General features: G+C 39.6%; 2 protein-coding genes across 8 annotated transcripts; both read right to left on the reverse strand.

Moving 5' to 3' along the window:
- Positions 1-915: 915 nt before the first annotated feature.
- On the reverse strand, positions 916-22,100 carry LOC143860991 (Pyridoxal-5'-phosphate-dependent enzyme family protein). 7 transcript variants are annotated; one of them, XM_077371866.1, is made up of 7 exons: positions 21,948-22,100; positions 13,214-13,540; positions 12,626-12,668; positions 12,315-12,491; positions 8,881-9,010; positions 8,545-8,721; positions 916-1,630 (listed from the first exon to the last, which is right to left on the reverse strand). In XM_077371866.1, the coding sequence occupies exons 1-7, from the start codon at positions 22,032-22,034 to the stop codon at positions 1,381-1,383; spliced, it is 1,191 nt and encodes a 396-aa protein (XP_077227981.1). In that variant the 5' UTR covers positions 22,035-22,100; the 3' UTR covers positions 916-1,380. The 7 variants fall into 7 exon arrangements, with proteins under 7 accessions (XP_077227981.1, XP_077227980.1, XP_077227979.1 ...); XM_077371865.1 differs by having other exon boundaries at positions 12,156-12,491; XM_077371864.1 differs by having other exon boundaries at positions 12,129-12,491; positions 21,948-22,099.
- On the reverse strand, positions 14,365-16,253 carry LOC143860204 (uncharacterized). The gene is made up of 3 exons (XM_077370768.1): positions 15,191-16,253; positions 14,896-15,100; positions 14,365-14,796 (listed from the first exon to the last, which is right to left on the reverse strand). The coding sequence occupies exons 1-3, from the start codon at positions 16,251-16,253 to the stop codon at positions 14,502-14,504; spliced, it is 1,563 nt and encodes a 520-aa protein (XP_077226883.1). The 3' UTR covers positions 14,365-14,501.
- Positions 22,101-22,309: the final 209 nt, after the last annotated feature.

Here is a 22,309-nt window from a genome sequence, read left to right on the forward strand (position 1 = left end):
CTATCCATCCATATATATATCAAAATATATATAATATAGATATCAAAATATATATCAAAATCAAAATATAGATATAAATATCTATTTATATATATAATTTATATATAAAAAAGTATGGACTGCTGTGTACCGATTGAGCCAATGACTATTCCGGATTCCATATTGAATCAATTCCATACCGGTTCAAAATTAGAGGAATGTTATGGCTGAAGAGTTTCCAATATACTTACAATATGTACTTTGAAGTATGTACTTTGAACTGCATTAATGCCCACCTGTGTAATTTGAACAACGTTTCTTAAGAATGTAATATGTTATATCTTATATCACTGGACCCTCGTATAAAGTATTAGAAATAAGAGTAAATTATGATATAGGAACAATGTTTGAACAATAAGATATAAGAGATTATAAATTTATGAAGCATTATTATTGGAGACCCCTCCAACTCCCGTTACACTAACAAGATCGTGGTCTTCTAAAATAAATAATATAAACTTATATAATCAGTGGAACATCATATTTGGTGAAACAAATAGCAGTTTGGTCACAATCATATACCACACAATCAATCCAATTAACAAACACATAAGCAAGATGAATCAGTTTCACTTTATTTATTCAATTACGCATTCAGGGCTAAAGTGCATACATTTAGGGAAGTGTAAATGACATGTGCTAGTTGTCAGATAATATTTACAAGGATCCATGAGTTATGTATGTACATCAAATCGGTAGGTCAGCAATGATGTATACACCATAGCACCACCAATACATGATGGCTAAATTTCATTGAACAATAACACATGTAGGCCTGTCGTCTGCATCACTTTCTTGACTTACAACTGAACATGGCATGGCTTATGTTTGCAACTCTTTCGACAACTAATAGAATTCCTATCTAGCAAACCGAAGTACCCAATCCAAGCTCAATCCTTTGATTTGCTTGAAGTTACAAAGCAAAGCAGACAAATACCATGTTCTGTTATGAAAAGAACCAACCCTTGGTCCAAACCTTACACGAGCAGACTAAAGTAACCCATTTTGGAGAGCAACTCTAATGAACCTAAATCACAGTGAGACAAAGAGAGTCTGGTCCTTAAAGAGGTACCTATAGGGAGACTATGGCATACCACCACATGTACTGCAAGTGACTTTCATTTTTTTTTGTTTTTTACTTTTCATCTTTTGTACAAAAGGCAGGTAAATTGAACCAGAAACCTATGGCTACAGAATGCCACAAGGCTAACACTCTCAATCCCAACAAATGGGTGTCATTGAGTCCACAATTGACAAAACTTTACACCAAAATGGCAATAGAAATGTTTCGATGGGTAGAACCATAATGAAAACTGTTACAACAGGATATAAATAATCCTTCTACTCAGAATGGCTATAACCTCTCTGCATAGAACTGAAGTAAGAAGTGTACCTTTGTGCCAATCCGAACATACCGAGTGTTCCCCCAGTATGAAGCATCACCACTTCGGCATCACCTTCAGCTTCTTGTTGGCAAAGGAGTGCTGCGTGCTCCCAAGCAGCCAAGGTGTAGACAGGATCCACTAGAATACCAGTCTGCTGGGCAATTTGCTGGCACATCTCTACTTCCCCTTTCAAAACATTACCAAATCTGGAAACATACTCTTTCAAGATCAAGAGCAGTTCATGTCAAAAATAGTATGGGACAACACAATCCAGAAATGGGTGACAGAAAAATACTATGATCATAGATACAAACTTCACACTTACCTACTAAAATAAGAAAAGAACTGGGCAATTCATTAATCAGAGATAATTAAGGACATGGCAATTCATTAATCAGAGATAATGTGAAAGACCAAATGAAAAGAACAAGGCATCGGCACCTATTCAAGCAAACAAAATCATAAATAAGTAACAATCATTGCACTTTAGGTGTTTCTTACATAAGAGACTACAAAAATTAAGTTAAGATCATACATGGATCGGTGATTAGAGAAGTTATGGGATTGATGGAGCAATATTTACATGGACAGTTAAAGGAGTTTATTGAAGAGGATGGCAGAAGAAGAGTCTAGCTAGATAGAAAGAGCTGCAGATTGGTGTGTTCCATCTTAAGTTTGTTTGGAGCTACATACATACATACATACATACATATACTAGCATTCTTGGCCCATGCTATGCATGGGAGCAAAATAGTAGGCCCCACCCCATCAAAACATGAGGCATAAAATAATGGTGGGCCCATCCTATGCATGAGGTTGGTGGAGATAGTGGGCCTCACCCCATCAAAGCATTACGTGTAAAAATATGAATTTCTCCGAGGCAAAATCAAGACAATTATAATTATAAATAACAAATTATACAAAAAATGCTTTCAAAATTACAATCCAAGTGGGTGTTGTGATATCCACGCAGAATGAAAACAAAGACTACATAAAACCCAAGAACAGAACAAAAAATAAATGACAAAATCATGATTACAGACTGTGTGTATGACTTGTAAAGACCCGGATTATTGGAGGGATCCGAAACCCGGATCGCTGCCTAAGACTAAAGCTAAATAGAACTCGTGTGTAAAAAGCGCTAAGTATTTTTTTTTTTTTTTTTGTAAAACATAGAAATGAGAAATGATATAAAACCAGCAGCAACTAGGATAGAGATGGAATAAAACTAAAGTTCAAACATAAAATCATAAACCAATCAGACTCAAACCCAAATAAAACTCAACCGGTGTCACCCATCGACGAAACAAGTATCTATTTTTCCATCCGTGAATGGACCTCTTGGATGTTTTGAGAAAGTAAGGAGGGGAAAGTCTCTGATGAAGGGGACTCTCAAGTGTTATGGATGCGAAGTATGGAAGATTTTGGGTCACACTTTGCAGGCTTTTTAATAGAATTTTGGGGAATATTGCACACCTGGAAGTATCGAAGTAAGGGTTCAAGGAAGGGCTTTCAAGATCTTCGTTGAAGATAGCAAAGATTTTGGTGGTTTCAACAAGGTTTCTCTGTGAAGATTTTCTGAGTAGATAGCAGAAATTACACCTTCCTTCTGTTGTGTATGGGGATTTAGAGTGGACAGTAATGGGGGAAATGAATTGGATCTTTCTGTTAGGGACCGGGAGTTATCTCCTAGGTCCTTGTACGTTGTAATTTCATGAGGGACTCCTGGTCCCTCTTCTATGTAATTCTCGTATGATCTATCGATATACTTTGTCATCTTTCAAAAAAAAAGGACCTCGCCACCTCGGCAACCTAGTCAGAATCTTTACAATGAGCCACATCACTTGGCTTGCCATCGGTAGCCCACTCCTCGAGCAGAGGCAACCGCAGAGAAATCGACTCCGGGATATAGCACTCTATGTGAATTCTGGCTAGATCGCCCTCTCTCAAGTAGCAGGGCTCGCCGTGAGGTCCGATCTGCCGGATCGATGCAGGGTTTACTGGAGGACTGCCCCCCGCCCAAAGTCCCATGCCGGGGCACTGGACGAGACCTAGGGTGCATATTCAAAAGATTGCATGAGGGCCACTAATTCGCCCCCTGCAGGGAAGCCTCTAGAGGCAAGGGTCAGCAGCCCGAGTCGCTAGCCCCCGATGAAAGCATTTCGAGAGAGGGACTCTGATCATTAGAGTTGACATCGAAAGCCCAGTCGCAATTTGCCCATATCTAAACTCATCCTAAACATACCCGACATCAAGAAAAAGAAAGTGAAAAGAGTGAAAGAAGACTAACAAAGAGCAGCCTGAATGGATTGGGTAAGAAGGGTATAGCTCTGACCTGAAAGAATACTTCAAAAGAGGAATACGACCCCTCAACCGCGCTTGAACTCTTGGAATGAAGAGAGAACTGTGGATCCTCCACCATATGTAGACGTGCGCCGCTTCAACGGACGGGTCAGACCGCGAAGCTTCGCCTCCCCAAGTCGTTGGATAACACATGGCGTGATCCTAAGAGCATTCCCGAAATACGAAGCAGCGTGCTGTCATCCCTGTGAAAAAACGTACCTCTCCCGTCGCGATTTCCCACCGCAAGCAGCAAGGAGTCCACACAAGCAGATTGGATCGAGAGCAGCCATGGAAAACATTCAAGTCAGTTCAGAACCGACAACGGGCAACCCGAGCATACAATTCGGATGGAACGTGAAGGCGTCAGCTTCTTCAATCAATGTCTGAGATCGCGCCCGGCCGAGCATAACTGCTAGCCAAAAGGAAATCATATGATCCCTCCAATCAGAGCTCCCTGCAAAAGGTCCAACCAGTCCAAACAGCCAAACCAAGGAAAGCACTCACTTCAGGATAGATCGGCCCGAAGCTGCGCCCAGTTGATCGACCTAAACACCACGGTCCGACCAAATCCGGCCGAGGTGAGCGATTTCAGATCGAACCGAATGGACAACCCCATGAACGAACCCGAGAGGCTGACCTCAAATGCATCCTATCCAACCCATCGTAAAGGCAAAAGCAGATCGAGGTCGATGAGTCGAGGTGAGGAATGTTAACCCAGCGGCTAAAAAGACTACTTCCTCGGCCCAAAGCAACCCAAGGAAGTTGGGGACAATATGTTGGGGTAAAAATCCGACCTCCAGTAAGGGAGTGACACGTGGCGCCGGAACGGACAGAACGGCAAACAAGGGCAAGGAGGTCATTTCACACCTCTTCAAGAAGCCCTAATCTTAGAAATCAAACTCTAAGAGGCAACCTTGCTGGCAGCAAGGATAAGCATGGAAACCAACTTCTTAGGCATGTCGGCCAATCACAGAATCCACAAAAGGCAAGTTTCCTAAACTACCATGGACTCTAAGTCTATTTAAAAGGGGACGCATGCGCATCTCACGGCCACTCTCCTAATTCCATCTCCAAGCTCTTCCTGCTTTGTGTGCTCTGTGTGCTCTGTTCATCCTGTTTTGTTTAGTGCTCTGTCCTAACTTGAGCCCTGGAAGGTCCCCTGGAGTCCAAACTTTGGGCCTTCTTGACGAGTTTTTTCTTTCTGGGCATAGGTCATCTCAAGTAGCCTAGTTCAACAATAGCATTTCCCTCGAGGCTCGAGCCTGGATTCCACCATCAACATGTTGCACACAAGAGAAGAGCATAAAAGTAACCTAATGACTTGTATACTCTCATACACATGTATATACAAGCATATACATATCAAACCCTCCGACTTACATGCGCACAATACAAGTGTGTATATAAGTGTACATATAAGCTACTTTCCACACTGCAAGCTCTCCCTCCATGAGAAAGTCTCAGCATAAGAAGCTTGAGCTTTATCTCTCTATTTCTTTTCATTTATTTATTTTTGTTCCATCTCTTTTCTTTTCTGCCTCCACCTGGGAAAGTCTAGATATGGAACTAAACCCTGACATACTTGAAATGATATCCTAGGTACCTCGATGGCAGCTTTTGATCATTATGGTTGTTAGAAATGGAGTTAGGGTTAGAAGAGAGGAAGAAGAGGAATAGAGATACGGAGAGTCTCCACTAGGGAGCTCCTCATGTAAATGATGTATATATAGGCCCCAAATAGGGCATCCAATGTACAATGAGTACAATACCCCTATCTACAAGTAATGACTAAAGTACCCTAAATACACGTTATTCCTATGGAACTCCAGCTTGCTACAAAGGAGACTACAACAGCCAACTAAAAATAACAAAAAGAAGCTCATACACACATCCAGCTTGGTATAACACTCCTCAAGCTGATGTGGTAAATACATAATGAAAAGCATAAAAAAGACAACGGCCACCATGAACATCGCCGAAATCAACGGCCATCAAAAGAGAGCATCTCCCTCTAAAGTAGCACAACAGCGAGAGCGATCAAATAGGACCTCCCCCTGAATGAGAGAATGACAAACAGATCCACATATCAATAAGCAATGGAGGCGCCATGGCAGAAATTAGCAACGGTCCAGAGAGCAAAATAAGCACGCCATGAGAAACGGGGAAGTAGCACGAGCAAGAACACTAGCTAAGCAGCACCACGCCAACATAAGATAACCACCGATGGGGAAACTATCAGGTACAAGGTCAACGGGGAAGCCGTCACCTAAATATAAGAAGAGAAGAGGATAACCAACCAACGATGGGGAAACCATCGTCTGGAGACAAGGTCAACGGCATGAACATCATCGCCTGAAGAGAGGTCGATGGGGAAGCCGTCGCCTGGAGATAAGAAGAAAAGGGAAAAAAAAGATAACCAACCAACGATGGGGAAACCATCGTCTGGAGAAAAGGTCGACGGCATGAACATCGTCGCCTGAAGAGAGCCGACTAATGATACCATCACCCAGAAAGAGAGGTCAACGAGGAAACCGCCGCTTGTAAAAAAGCCGACCAACGATGGGGAAACCATCACCTGTAAAGAAGGTCGACGGGGAAACCACCGCCTGTAAAAGAGCCAACCAACGATGGGGTAACCATCGCCTAGAAAGTCCGGAAACCGCCGCCTGTAAAAGAGCCGACCAACGAAAGATAAGGCATAAAGCCAAAAAAAGAATGCGTAAAACCTATGCGAAGAACATAGAGAAGAAAAAACAAACATAGCAAAGAACATAAGAAGAACACAACAACACTCTCCCTCAGGCGAGACTACATGAGCCTTGAGATGACAAGACAACACGAAGAACTACACCAACACTCCCCCAAGAAGACAACTAAGAGGACAACTCTCCCTCAAGAAGACAATACTAAGAAAAAGACAACACTCCCCCTAAAGAGAAGACACAAAGAATTACATGATAACACTCCTCCTTACGTTGAAGGTCGAATACCTTCAACTTGCAACGAAACAAAGACAATCAAGGCACCATACCTCTCTTAGACGTTTTATCAAACACTTGGTGTACGCCTTTGACATTAACAAAAAAGATATAGAAGACAATGTAAAGAAAGAGATGACATCAACACAAAAGACATAGAAAAACAATGGAAAGAAAGAGATACAACATTAGACAACACCCCCCTCAAGTTGAAGCCGAAGGCCCTCAAGTTGAAGCCGAAGGCCTTCAACTTGAAATGAAAAGAAGACGTCCAAGGCACCGAATCTCTTTCGGACATTTCACCGAACACTTGGTGGCACTTTGGAGAGGAAGACAAAAGAAATGAAACATAACCAATATAGAGGGAGAAAAACAAAGATGAGGATGAAGGACAACAAGACAACACTTCATACCGCAACCCAAACGAGAGAGAGAGAGAGAGAGAGAGAGAGAGAGTACGGCCACAAAATAGGGGGTTATAGATCTGGGGTTTTGGACAAACAAGGAAAGAATCTGAGATTGTTATTGTTTTCGTTTTTGAGATTTTATGGCAAAGGAAATGAGGTGTTGGTTTTACGGAAGAGAAAGAGAGATTTGATAGAGATTGAGGAAATCAGATCTGAGAAATGGAGTAGTCGCATGATGGAGTGCGATTGATAATCACAACACAAGTGGAGTAATCGCAAGCTTTAGGGGTAGAAAAAGATTAATCGTAAGGGGTAATGATTCGCATCATGCGATTAGAAAAGTAATCGCACCGATGTTAATAGCAACACGCGACTAACAATAGTAATCGCAAGAGGTTTAGTTGGAAATACAGAGAGGAGAGACTTGCGGAAGGAAAACACTGAAGGGATGGGTAAAAAAAGGCAGAGACAAGAGACAAAAGGGTTTTGTGCTTCACACACAGACAAGAAAGATACGCGTGGGAGAGGGTTTACTCAACAGAAAGATGATGGAAAAAAAAGAAACGAGAGAGATGGAATGGCATGAGGTGAGGATAGACTCTTCTTATTTCCTTCTTTCCCAAGGATCGGCCCTTTGGCTCTGATACCATGTTAGAATCTAAAGTCTATTTGCTTGGCTAAGTCTTATCCTCACACACTCATTCTGCTTCGGATTAGGTGGAGTCCCTATTAGTGGAGTTAGGGTTAGAAGAAAGGAAGAAGAAGAAAAGGAGTAGAGATATGGAGAGTCTCAACTAGGGAGCTCCTCATGTAAATGATGTATATGTAGGCCCAATAGGGCATCCAATGTACAATGACTACAATACCCCTAATCTACAAGTAATGACTAAACTACCCTAAATACACGTTATTCAACAATGTTCATAAGTTATTTAACTGTAAGATCTCATGCCAATAGAAAGCTAGGACAGGAGAAGAAGCCACAAGATTGGTAAAAATTTGACTGATCTAGTCATCCTAAATATACCACCAGGTCTGTGTTGGTCTCAAGATACTCAAAAGATTATAAACATTTAAGTGCTGGCCTAAAGCATGTTCTCAATTTACTAGCACAAGATTATCAATGTTTGCATGAACCCAACAAAGAATTTTCATAGTATACATAGATTGAGTTTTCGAGTTTAGCTTCCACAAGAATGCACGATTGGAAATCATGATTAATGTCAACCTTTAATAAGTGTTGCACTATTTTGTTTTGAATGAAATATGTGTTGCACTGATATGCAACGGTAATTTTGGCTTGATAAATTTTAAGAGCATTTAATATAAAAAAAATTGTGCTTGAGAAAAATTCATTACTGCAACCAAGAGAAGTTGATTTTTTTCACGCACTTCCTTGGGTGGGTACGTTCTACCCAATGCACAATACCACCATCTACTCCATTTAATGCATCGTCAAGATGTTCCAAACCACAAAGCCTCTTGAAATCAAATATCAAGCATTTCTCCTGTCTTTTGTAGCCTTCAATGGTATCAGCCAGCATCACCGCATTTACTTCCCATGGCAGCCTGACAGACAATACCAAGAATTGGTACCATAAATAGATTATCCAGCGTCTTTTGCATGTTCCCAACAAAACATAGATTCTCACAATAAAAGGGAGTGTCATAGTCCAAAATATCTTGAAGTTTAAATGCAAACGATAGTTAATACAAATTAAAACAGACCCTAAACATATGGCTCCAAGCGCTAAACCAACAGCTGTTGTCCCCGTACCAGCATCTACAACAATTTTTAGCGGCCTCTCCTTGCCAAATAAATTATTTTGAGACAGGAAATACACAAGACGAATTACACCTGCAAGAGAGAATCATACTTGGGTTTAGCAACTTAAGTATACACTGATGAAATGGTAATATCAGCAGGACGTTTAATACCGCAAAATCAAAGGATATTAGCTTTTTAAGATACAAGGTACCCTCAAGCATGCAGAAAATGCCAGGAGTGTAAGCATGCTGGAAGAAAAAAGTAACATTTTTCAACTAAGTAAGAGCATTGGAACCTTATCTCAACAGTAAGTTGAAAGAAAAACCAAATACTGGTGGCTCTCAGGTGGCAAGTTACAATCTGAGAACCTTGTACTTCAAGCTGTTTGTCGACAATGAATTATTATCTGAACGTCAATTGTTGAGACAGTGACATAAGAGTATGATGAGTCCAATTCATGATATTGCAATGTATGTGGTGGTCAGGATTTTGAAAATATTGTGTTTCACCAAACCATTAGGAGAAAAATCAAGTTTATTCAAATAAATGGATATAAGTGCAAGGAGATCGGCACTCTGCAGGAGGAACTGACTTTCGAGGGACAGCCTGTTCTACCACAAAATTTTGCTTAGTAGATGGAGTCAGAATTTCACCAGAAATTTACATAGTAGATATGGTCAGAACTCAGAATTACACCAGAAAATAAGTCATGGTGACTACAGCAGATTGATGTCATGAAAAAATCTCCACAGTGGGTTGAACAAACAAGTCTTGTGTCACTCCCAGTAGCATCAGGTTAAAGGTTTTAAATTTCGGTTTCGATTTCGGACCCCACGGAAACGGAAAGTTTCGGTTGGAAATTTCTGTGGAAATCCTGTAAAATCAAGGAAACATATGCAAACAGTAGAATTTAAAGACGAAACTTCAGGAAAGGGTAGAATAAGCATAAATACACACTTAGAAATCATCATATAAGCATCACAGCCATCCATAATGGTTTAAAAACAACAAACACCTAATGGCATGCATGCACTGCCGCGCATGTCAAAAAATTTATTGCCTGCCAAATTTCACACGTAATTCATATAAATATTTATAAATAATGCATGCACCACATTTTGCATTCACTTCGTATAAATATAATTATATAATATATACTAATATTGTACATGTAGGGGGAAAAGCCTCTCTGCAAAGCAGCGGTAAGGCTGCGTACATTTAGCCCTCCCCAGACCCCGCAATAGCGGGAGCCTCATGCACTAGGCCACACTTTTTTTTTAATATCGTATATGACTATCACACTCACTCAACTCAACTCAACTCAACTAAGCCTTTGTCCCAAACTAGTTGGGGGTCGGCTAATGAATCCTTTTAGAAAATTTTCATGAAGAAGGTGAAAGAATCTACCCGGCTCAAATTGACTAAGTCTAATCCTGACACTAGTTGGGTTTGTCTACATGAATCATTTTCTTCCATTCTCTCATATCCAAGTTCATGTTCTCCACTATGTTCCTAGCCCTCAAGTCTTTCCTCACTGTTTCTACCCAGGTTGTTTTCGGTCTGCCCCTACCTCTTTTTACTCCATCAACTTGGCACAAGTCACTTCTTCTCACTGGAGCATCCAAAGGTCTACGTTGGATATGCCCAAACCATCTTAAGTGGTGCTCTCTCATCTTCTCCTCAATTGGTACCACCCCCACCTTTTTACGGATTTCTTCATTTTTAATTCTATCCAACCTTGTGCGGCCGCACATCCATCTAAGCATTCGCATCTCCGCTGCACTCGTCTTATGCACATGCTGCTTCTTGGTGGCCGTGGAGCATGACTGGCCTCATAGCTGTCTCATAAAACTTTCCCTTCAATTTGGTAGGTATTTTATTGTCGCACAGAACTCCTAAAGCATGCTTCCACTTCAACCAACATGCTCTTATTATGAGGTTAACATCCTCTTCAATCTCTCCTTCCTTATGTAGAATTGAACCAAGATAGCGAAAGATATTGTGCCTCATGTCCAGTCATATTTACTACATCCTCGCCCCGCCTCCTTACATTACTAAAGTTGCACTCCATATACTCTGTCTTAGTCCTGCTCATTCTAAAACCTTTGGATTCCAAAGTAGTTCTCCATAACTCTAACTTAGCATTAACTCCTACTTTGGTTTCATCAATTAATACTATGTCATCTCCAAATAACAGACACCATGGCATCTCGTCCTATATACCCTCCGTAAGTTCATTCATAACTAGCGAAAAAAGATAAGGGCTTAAAGCTTATCCTTGGTGCAGTCCTATTGCAATTGGAAACTCACTAGACGTGCCATCCGCAGTTCTGACACTATTTACTGCTCCATCGTACATATCCTAAATCATATCAACATATTTAGTAGGCACTTTTTTCCTTTCAAGGACCCATCACATAACACTCCTGGGAACCCTATCATACGATATCGCTAAATCTATAAAAACCATATGAAGGTTATTTTTTTTCTCTAAATTTCTCCATTAACAGCCTAATCAAGAATATAGCTTCCATAATCGATCGTCCGGGCATTATGCCAAACTGATTCTCTAACACCTTAGTCTCTTTTCTTAGTCTATGCTCAATTACCCTCTCCCAAAGCTTCATGGTGTGACTCATTAGCTTAATTCCCCGGTAATTGGTGCAACTCCGAATATTCCCTTTATTCTTATAAATAGATACTAATGTACTCTTCCTCCACTCATCAGGAATCTTCTTAGTCTTCAAAATATTGTTAAATAATCTAGTTACAATTTTTATTTATGCATTTCGGCCCTTTCAGTTTCGGTTTCGGTGGGGATGGAAACGAAAACAGTTTGGTCATTTCGTGTCGGTTTCAGTGGAAATTAAAAACCATATCAGGTTATGGAATATGGAAACAAGAGAAGTGTACATTCAATGGTATGTGTAGGATACAAGAAACACCAGTCCACTTACAAGGATTCATGAATTATCTGAAGGGATCATTGCAAAGCACTAAAAAAGGACCAGAGTTCAGAATATGTCGATGTAGCTTGGGATGAAATTTAACTTTGCATATATCTACCCATGGTAGAATTGAAAGATAGATTGCGCGAGCAGGCACGCATGCACATAAATATATAATATATTATAATATATATATATATATATATATATATATATGTATATATAATATGATCGTGAAGTTAATAAACAAATGATACCACCTAATAATCCAAAAGCATCCCCGGCACCTTCATTGACAATAACAACTTTTCTTGAACTAATTTCAGCATTGGCCCCTCGAAGCACATTTCTACAACCATCTAGCGCCGGAAGTACTTCCTCTGATTCCCGAGCTGCCAAAGATGTCTCAAGAATATCACTAAACCGTATAACACAGCCACCTTTACCTGCCACTAGATAAGCATGCTTAGTGAGCATATCTTCCCTCTGCGCATACAGTGATCTCGCAATGTACGACACGCTGCCATACATTGTAGATATCAGGTTGTAGCCCGTTGGGATTTCAGGTTGCTCTCCACGTAGAAGTAAATGAGACCTTAGTCCTCTTTCCGCACAAGAAACAGCTGTGGAATGCACAATTCAAAGTTCAGTAGAAAGCTGCTATAGCTCTTTGGCCTATAGATAATAAAAGTTTCTAAGACCGAAAAGAATACATATGTGTCAAGCAAAAATCCTAACTGGACATGAAAGTTCCTACCAACAGCGGCCGCATGTGCACTTTGACAACCTCCACATGTAACCTACAAAATGTCGCAATAATATGTTAATAATTTGCATTGGTTGTTCACTTGGAAGATTACTTTGTGATACTATATCGATGATTAAGTGAAAATCAAAATGGAAAATACAAAGCTACTACATCTAAGACTCAGTAGAGAGGCTGATAGAATGTTTATTAACATAAAAAAAATCACTGCATCTTGAAGTGAATGGACAGAGCAGGGTACATTTTTAACATAGAACATGGTTTTAAATTTCGGCCAAAATTTCGTATTTCGGTCGGGACCGACAAAATATTCACATGTAAACCCGAAATTTCTGCAAAATTTCAGGATTTCACCAAAATTTCGGAATTTCGGCATTTTCCCTTTTTACAAAATTTCATTGATGAAATTTCAACAGCAATTTTAGAAATTTTGGTGGAAAATTTTAAAAACAAAAAACCGAAATTATAGAGTTTTTAAAGGATTTCGGCCAAAACCGACACCGAAACCGACATTTAAATCCTTCACATAGACAACCAGTTCCCTTTCTCAATTTAAATCTAGAGGGAATAATATCTCACCACATCTGTCACTGAATGATCTTCCACAAGAGGAAGTAAGCCATCTAGTTTTCTTGCTTTATTACCATTAATCAACGGATGCAATAAATCATCTCTCACAACATAGAAGTATAGGTCATTTTTTCTATTCTCCGTCATAACATCACCCAAGGATGGCTGAGTATTGTTCGATAAGAAAAATGTTGGAGGCTTTACTCCTTTGTGCTCACTCTGAATCTCAGCAAGCGATACTTTGTTAATTTTGCTATCTGGACTTGCAAGTACCCATCTTCTATCAAGCAAATATGACAATATTTTTTTATCACCCTGCTCCAATTTTGACATGCACTGGGATGAAAGGAAACGATTGTCACATTTAATTTGCACCCTGGTAAGGCTTTCTTTTGAAAGAGAATAGCATTATCGATATAAGGGATTAGCATATATGGTAAGAATTATTGCAAGAAACTCCCTATAATATAGATATTCGATAAATATTTGACAGGTTAACAGCAGATAACACTAGACTGTCAGAAGGGCAAGCGAGAAAATTTGAGAATTATCATACATGCTGGGAAACCATGCCCTTCTTTTTTCATCCACAGAAAGCTCAAGTACTGATGTAGCTTACTTAATCCTAGAAGCCATAGGCATAATCCCTCTCAAAAAAAGAATAGTACAGGTGCAAAAACAAGGTCTCATGATAAAACAACTTAAATTTGTCAAAAATTAGGAAATATTGATCCTATTTGGAAACACTATGAGCATACCTATCTATCGATGACCAAAAACAAAGAACACTGTTGCCTGTTCATAATTCACAATACACCATACATGAATAAAGAAAATCCTTGAGTTCGGGTAATATTTTTATAGAAAAGGTAAGAATGCCCTTAGAATTGGAAAGCATGAAAACCTGTGAGATGAAATATACACAATGATAGAAATACTGAATGCAAGAAGCAATGACAGCCTTAGTTGTAAATTCCGTTTCGGTCGCCATTTCGTTTTGGCCACCGAAACGGAATTTCGGTGGGATTTCGGTCATTTCGGTGCATTTCGGTCGAAACTTTTCGTTCACACAAAAAATATATTAAAAAATATGAGAAAAATCCAAAAAAATAAAAAATCAATAGAAAAAGATGAAAAACTAATAAATAGTCCAAAATATGTGTCCCAAAAGGCATATTCATTACTTAAACACATAAAGTCTTGCACAAGTGCAACTGATAGTCTGATACATAGAAAAACATTAAAAAAAAAAGATACATGAAAATGAAACATAGACAATAGCTAGTAGCAACAACTCTCAGTCATCATAACCCGGATGATCATACTCAATGTCTTCTTCGTCGTCGTCGTCGTCGCCGCCGCCGTCATCACCACCTGGACCACCAGTATGGACATCTTCTTCAAGAGGCATGAGAAAGTCGTCGTTGTCGTCCCCGGCCCCAACCACAACAGTAGGTGCTTCAAGATTTTCCCACCCAATGTCTTCCAGCGTGAATATGACATCTTCTTCTTCTGCAACCCAATCCATCATGACATCCAGATGGTCTATGCTCAAAGGGTCACTAGTGGTAGATGATTTCCTCAACAAGTCCCTGAAAAGGAAAACATTAAGTTTAATCAATGTCAAAGGTTAAACTTAAAAGCTTAAAGTAATGAGGTGAGAGTTGAAAACATTATATTACGTTGTATACCTTTCTCGAAACTTAAGATTGTAATGGACAAACACCAAGTCATCTAATCTCTGGTGCTCCAACCTATTTCTCTTTGCAGAGTGAATGTGTTCGAAGGTGCTCCAATTCCTTTCACACCCAGTCGCACTGCAGGTCTGACTAAGAATTCTGATCGCAAATGTCTGTAATTCTTCCACGTCACCTCCGAATTGATTCCACCATGCAACTGTAAAGTAACAAATAGTAAATCATTATTTGTTGAGAAACTGAAAGTTAAAATGAATTATACTTAATTAAACAAAAAACTCAAATATACCTGGTCCCAACTTCGTTCGGTTGCGGATTGCAAGCTTCATTCCAAACATACCCTTAGCCTCTCGATAATCCTCAATCTGATTGGTGATGAGGTCTTGTGTACCTTCATCAGGTACCAGTCGAGTGATGCATGCCAACAAGCCTCTGGTTACTTCACTGTGCCTAGAGAAGGTAGGAGTGAAAAAGAGAGCAGGGTTAAGAAAATATCCTGCTGCATGGAGGGGACTGTGGAGTTGCCTATCCCATCTTTGGTCGATGATCCTCCAGATGGGATTGTAATCTGATTTTCTCTTCAACCTCTCCTTGATGTTCTCTTTGGCCTTATCCATAGCCTCATATAGGTAACCCATCGCCGGTTTGTCCTGCCGATCTACCAAGCGCAGCACTCTCACTAAAGGCTCGCTGATGTTTAGAATGTACTTGCATTGGTCCCAAAAAGATTTATCCAACACAGTACTAACTACCCCTTCACTCAGTGGGTGTTGGACAAACCTACTAGTACTATACTCATCAGACACAAACATCTGCTGAAGTGCTTTCCGATTCAACACCAGACTTTGTATGCTAATGAAATTTGTAGCAAATCTGGTTGCAGCAGGGCGGCACAACTCCTTCCCTCCTGTGAACTTCTTCCTCATCAAATTCAAGAGGCTTCCATGGTTGTAGATGAACTTTGTAATCGTTCGAGCCCTCTCAATTGTGGTTGCTATGTGAGGAAATACAGTCGGTTTGCACAGATGCTCCAAGATGAGATCTAAGCAATGAGCTGCGCACGGAGTCCAGAAGAATGTACCAAACGCGGCTTCTAGTCTTTTCCCAGCAGCTTTGTAACTTGGCTCACTGTCAGTTACAAATTGCACCACATATTCCGGATTCACCTCTCCGACAATCTTTGCAAAGATATTGTATAATTCATCGGCATTCTTCACTATGCCAGATGCATCAACGGATTTGAGAAATATGACTCCTTTAGGGCAGTACACCAAAAAGTTGATTAGGGAACGTTGTTTGGTGTCTGTCCATCCATCTGCCATAATGCTACAACCAGTGTATCTCCACGACATCTTAATTTCCTCCAAGTAGTTGTTTACCTCATCCACTGTATTCTTCAAAATGGGACCCCTTAAAGCATGATAAGTAGGTGCCTTATAACCCGAACCCACGGCATTCACAGCGTCAAACATAGGTTGCCAAAAAGGTGAATTGGCAACATTGAAAGGGAGATTGGCATCGTAGCAAAGCATGCCAACCGCCATGTCTGCTCTATCCATTGTTTCTTTAGTAGCCAAAGCACTTTTAATGCTTGGCTGGGCTCCAGGGGTTGTTCGTGCTGCAAAGAAATTCCTGATCCCTCCTGTGATTCCCTTTTTCTTCCTTTTTGTACCACTCGGTTCTACAAGAACTTCCTTACCTCTTCGTTTAGGGACTTGAGGCAATTGTGTGCCAAGGTCTTCTTCATCCTGCTCTTCTTCTTCGTCTGGTGTGCCATAAAAACCTCCAACCTCTGCTCTGGATATGCTCATCCTAGCCCTTTCTTTTCTCTTTGCATCTAAAAGGTGCTTCATTCGATATTTTACATCTTCAGTCACTTTTTTGCATGATGCTACTTCACCAGGAACAGCCGCTAAATGTTCTTTCAAGCGGGTTATACCTCCACCCGATATGACTTTGCCACAGAATATGCAAGTTATTTTATTTCTTTGACCCGGAACCAATGTACCGTAAGACCATGCCGGGTCATCCGATCTAGCGGGTGCCGAACCAATAGAGGATGCTCCTGCAGAAGGTCCCGAACCCGACCCACTCATTCTGAAATGAAGTAGAAGAAGGGGAAAAATGAATTAGAAGAAAGAAAATTGAAACAAATTACAAAAAAATGAAGTAGAAGGGGACAAATGAAGTAAGAAATAAAAGAAAGGAAATGGAAAGAAATAAAGAGAACCTTGGGGTTGAACTTGAGTTGAAGAGAAGAAGAAAAAATTAGCCTTCACTCACTTGAAATAAGCCTTTGGAAATAGTTCTTGACTTCTTGTAGTGGTAAGTTGAATGTATGCCTTCCCTTTGCTCCAAAATAGACTTGGATTGAGTTGAAGAAGAGGGTAGACTTGTAGGAAATTTAGTAGAATAGATAGTGTAAGTGAAAGTAGAGAAGAGAAGGAGAATCACTTATGTGAAGGTGGAGGAAAAGAAGGTAGGGAAAATGCTATTTATAGAGTTTTTTATTGATTGTGCATTTAAAAATGACTAAAATACCCTTCCCAACAGCTATAAACGGTCACATTTTGAGGTTAAAATGGTCAAAAACCAAAAAGAGCCGTTGCAGGGGCATTGTCGTAAATTCTGCAAGTCAAACTAGCCGTTATGGACGATTTCGGCCGGAATGGAGAATTTCGTCCATTCCGGACGAAATTCCGGATTTCAAAAAATTTTGTCCGGAATGGACGAAATGGAACGAAATTTCGTCCGAAACGAAATTTTGTCAATTTCATTCCGGAATTTGAACGAAACCGGTTCGTTTCGTCCATTCCGGACGAAACGAAACGGTATTTACAACTATGATGACAGCTGATTTCTCATTAACCATTTCAGCTTAACATCATAATGATGTCACCTTTTGGGCCTACTTGTGCGGTTGTGCCCATTTTTTCAACTCCTTTTTCTACTCCCTTTTGGATGAAGTGTTTTAGGAGCTATAATGGCTCATGGGCACCAATCCCTCTAGATTGGGAGAAATTTTTCCTAGATTCGAAGTCATCGCATACCAACTTATCTTACATGCCGATCATTTCCAACTATTTTGTTAGACATATCAGTTTAAGTAAAAGATCAGAATTGTCTTTTCCTTCTTTTAAGCTCCTTCCTTAGCCAATTTGGTTCTAGAATCAAACTCATTGTCATCTCTGTTAAAAGTATAAAATGATTAAACAACGCCTTCCCCAACAGCTTAAACTTTTGGAGCAATTGGTAGTTTCACATGGTATCAGAGCAAAGGTCCTCGGTTCAAACCTCTGTGCTATTAAAAATCCGCATGCAATGGCCAACCCAAAAGAGGGGCCACAAGTGAGGGGATGTTAAAAGTATAAAACGATTAAACAACGCCTTCTGCAACAGCTTAAGCTTTTGGAGTAATTGGTAGTTTCACAATCTCTTCAGCACTAGCCGCTCCAATCAGGTAAACATCATAGGATGTCTTTTCCTCCTAGAGTTGATATTCAAGAGTTCAATCCTTTTGCACTAGTCCATTCAGATGTCGGGGGTCCATGTCGGATTCCCTCTAATAGGGGTTCACATACTTTGTAACTTTTGAAGATGACTATTCAAGGATGACCTTGCTATTTCTTATGAAAGATCGTTCTAAATTGTTCTCTATTTTTTGAATCTTTTATGCTGATATTCAAATTCAGCTTAATTCTCGTATGTGTATCTTGAGATCAGATAATGCCAAAGAATATTTATCTACTATTTCTGGTTTTCAATCATTTTTTAACCAACATGGCATTATTCATCAGACTTCATATGCATGGACACCACAAAAAAATGGTGTAGTTGAATGTAAACATACAACTTGGCACAGTCAAGGCCGTGATAATTCATATGAATGTATCAAATACCTATTGCAGTAATGCTATTCTTATCTCTTGCTCCTTGCTCCTTGATTAATCATTTACATTCATCTATTCTTGGCCAAAGTCAAGTATTCATCTCTCTTGGGCATGATAATTTTGATCCATGAGCTATTAAATGTATTTCTTAAATATTCATGTACTCAAAGGGTTATCAGTGTTACTGTCCAAGTCTTCATAAGCATTTTGTTTTTGCTGATGTTTCCTTTTTTGAGTCTACCCCCTTCTTTTCAGGAGTAGGATCCCATCTTGATTAGTCCTCATTTTCTAACATTCATTTGCCGGTTGTTCCTAAGTTGGCTTCTGAAGTTTTGCCACAACGTGAACAGCATCCATATTTGCATGTTGTCCAACACTCTAAAAATACAGAAGCTCCACCAACTCTCACACCTCTATCATCTTCTTCTCCATCTAAGGATCTGTCTCTTGGTAATTTTCCTAAGCCTGTTATTTTTGTTGCTGATGATTTATCGATTTCTCTTCGTAAAAGTAAAGGCAGTTGCACTAATCACCCTATTCACTTGTCCACTTCATATAGTTCCTTTATTGATTCTATGTTGGCTGTGTCTTTTTTTTTTTTTTTTTGGCTGATGATTTATCTATTTCTCTTTGTTCTATTTCATTGATTTTTTTATAATTTCTGTTTTTTCATGAGCATTTTTCTTTTTTGTTTTTTTGGTGTTTCTCATACGAGTGTTGCTTTTTCCACTTTAGAGTTGGGGTTTGTGCACTTATTCTTTGACTTCAATTTGTTGTTGAAATTTATTTTTCTATTTTTTTTATATGGGTTCTGTTCTACTGATCTTGGTAATGTTTCCCCCTTTTTGTTTCGATGGTGCTTCTTTTTTTCTTTTTCTTTTTTTTGTAGAGTTTGAATTTGGGGCTGTTGTTATTCATTAGGTTTGGTTTATGTAATGCTATTGCTTTTGAGATTTAGATTTTCATCTTTTTCATATCATGATGTCACCTTTTTGGCCTATCTGCACAACTTTTTCAACTCTTCTTGCTGCTCCATTTTGGCCGAGGTGTTTTAGGAGCTACAACGGCCTGTAGGCCTCCACTTGATTTTAACCAACTACCAAATTTTATCTACTATGGCTCCACATCTGCAGTGGCAAACAATATTGGTATTTTAGTTTCCTTTTCCTCTGAGCACATTCCTGCCAATCGCTTCTCTATGCTTCCCAGTCCTTTTCAAGTTTCAACATATATAATGTATTAGATCATATGGTTATCTTATGTAGTTACTGGTGTCCTCCTTTAGAAGCCCTTTCTTGTTTATATGGTGAGAGGGCAGGGAGGGTAAAGCACCACATCAAGTTATCGATCACTAGTGTGGCTAGATTGTCTTGGATAATGGTTACATAAGAGCAATGCTATGATAGTGATTAATTCACAATGAAGGAAGAATTTACATGCCATGACAGCCCCATCAGCTTGGTTTGACATGGCATATTGATCACTAGCGTGGCTAAATTGTCTTGGAAAGTGGTTACATAAGAGAAATGCTATGCTAGTGATTAATTCACAATGAAGGAAGAATTTACATGCCATGACAGCCCCATCGGCTTGGTTTGACATGGCCTTGATGAACACCATGTTTGTCCATTTTTTGAAAATCAATCAAACTATTGACATCTCTTAAAAATTCACCAAAATGCATCCCACATGCAAGACATATATATCTGAAACAAACTAATGAAATGATTCCCAAGGAGTGGGATCTCACAAGATGACCCTATAACTGGTTACAATATAAAGTGCAGTCCCCTGTGAATATGCACCACCAAAGACCTCCAAGAGAGAATGTCAGCTAACCCAATGGCAATGCATTTCACTATCTGTGGAAGCTAATCTGCAATTGACAGTTAAATGCAGCATAATGACAATTATTCTTCTTACCAACAATCGTTTGCAACAACTAGAACCAATCAATAAAATCTTCGTGGAGTTCCTCGTATTAAGTAGGATAGACAAAACACAACTACCACCCAATCTAACCCATGTCTCTATTTTACCAATGATGTCTAATTCAGCTTTGGTTCTCAAAAACTAAAAGCTGCCCAAGAATTAAACTCAACTACTCCAATCCAACACAACTTTATTTTAGCAATGATTTCTAACTGAGCTTTGGTTCTCAAAACCTAAAGCTGCCCAAAATTCAACCCATCAACATACATGAACAAACTGAAATATCCAAGTAGAGAGCCACAAAATCCCTTTCGTATACATCATAGAATATCAATTTGTTGGAGTGCGTCGCTCCCATTTGGGGGTGCCGACATCTTTTTGTGGTAATGAGTGTGTGTGATAAATGATAATGTGAATGTGTGTGTGGTTTTAGTTGATTGCAAGATATTTTTGTTAAAAAAGGGGATGGGCGGTGCATACGGCAGCCGTTGATCTTTGAATTCAGCGCCAACATTGCAGCGCTTGCATGTGCGAGAGGTTTTTTGCTCATCTATAAATTAGGACTCTTGGACAAAGAAGAACGCAACAACAACAGCAGAGAAAAAGTACAAAGAGCAAGACACAGCTAACAAAGAGTTGTGTAACAGGTGAAATCCGAGAGAAAATATTAAAAGCCAATCTGTGAGGGGAGTGTTAGCCACTCATAACAATAGATTGAAGGCACAATTTTTCTACGCACTCGGTGAGAGATACATCCTATGGGTGATGTTGTAACCCATTATTTGTTACAGTGGAAGTTTTGAATTGGACTCCATTCACCCCGAAGGGTTTTCCACGTAAAAATTTCCTGTGTCATTTGCAAATTTATTTTTCGCTTCCAAATTTTTATCCCATTCAATTTCACAGCTTCGATTCAGGGAAATTTATTTGGGCCTGAAATTCCGCAATATCAATATTTTTCCCAACACAATTTGTGTTTAATTGTGCTGGAGCTTTAATGTCGACATTGAAATTTCTCCAAAAGAACGGTAATAAGATAAAACCTAATCCACCTACACGTACACGATACAATTCCTCAGATATGATGAAACGCCCATTTCCATTAGAGTCATTAACTATTAAAATTTGTTAAATATCAGAAACCCAAAGGAAGAAAATGGGGAAGGTAGAAACTTTAGAGGGTGAAGAACGATGAGGAAAATGATGGTGAAGAAGACTGAATACCTGTATGCTGGTTGAAAACACCCTCGAATGAAGCTCGTTTTTCATAACTGCCATTACAGGATTTCTGGGTAGATGTTGGAGTTTCATGTCTTGTTTTCCCAAGGAACAGTGAGGAAGATGTTTTCCTTTTATACTAGGGAAAAATACATCTAAGACCCCCTGTGGTTGTGGTTTCACACATTCAACTTAACCGCTAATGTTTAAAATTTACAAGTAGACCCCTGTGGTTTTAATTTGTGTAAGGTAGACCCCTCAGTTGACGGTTTGTCCCGGTTCGTCCCTGACCCTTCAATCTGTGGACGACCCGTCAACTGAGGGGGTCTACCTTACACAAATTGAAACCATAGGGGGTCTCCTTGTAA

This window comes from Tasmannia lanceolata, unplaced genomic scaffold (genome assembly GCF_043159265.1).
Source record: "Tasmannia lanceolata isolate RefF3 unplaced genomic scaffold, GAP_Taslan_0.1 ptg000037l, whole genome shotgun sequence".
In the NCBI taxonomy this organism is placed as follows: Eukaryota; Viridiplantae; Streptophyta; class Magnoliopsida; order Canellales; family Winteraceae; genus Tasmannia; species Tasmannia lanceolata.

Bases quoted from the DNA above. Each gene is read 5' to 3' on its own strand.
- LOC143860204 (XM_077370768.1), bottom strand. From the start codon at position 16,253: ATGTCGTGGAGATACACTGGTTGTAGCATTATGGCAGATGGATGGACA. The intron at 15,101-15,190 runs GTATATTTGAGT...GTTACTTTACAG, and splicing joins CCGAACGAAGTTGGGACCAG to TTGCATGGTGGAATCAATTC. The intron at 14,797-14,895 runs GTATACAACGTA...TTTCCTTTTCAG, and splicing joins AATCTTAAGTTTCGAGAAAG to GGACTTGTTGAGGAAATCAT.
- LOC143860991 (XM_077371864.1), bottom strand. From the start codon at position 22,034: ATGAAACTCCAACATCTACCCAGAAATCCTGTAATGGCAGTTATGAAA. The intron at 12,492-12,625 runs GTAGGAACTTTC...TGCATTCCACAG, and splicing joins TGCACATGCGGCCGCTGTTG to CTGTTTCTTGTGCGGAAAGA. The intron at 9,011-12,128 runs GTGGTATCATTT...TCTCTCTTGCAG, and splicing joins GGATGCTTTTGGATTATTAG to GTGTAATTCGTCTTGTGTAT.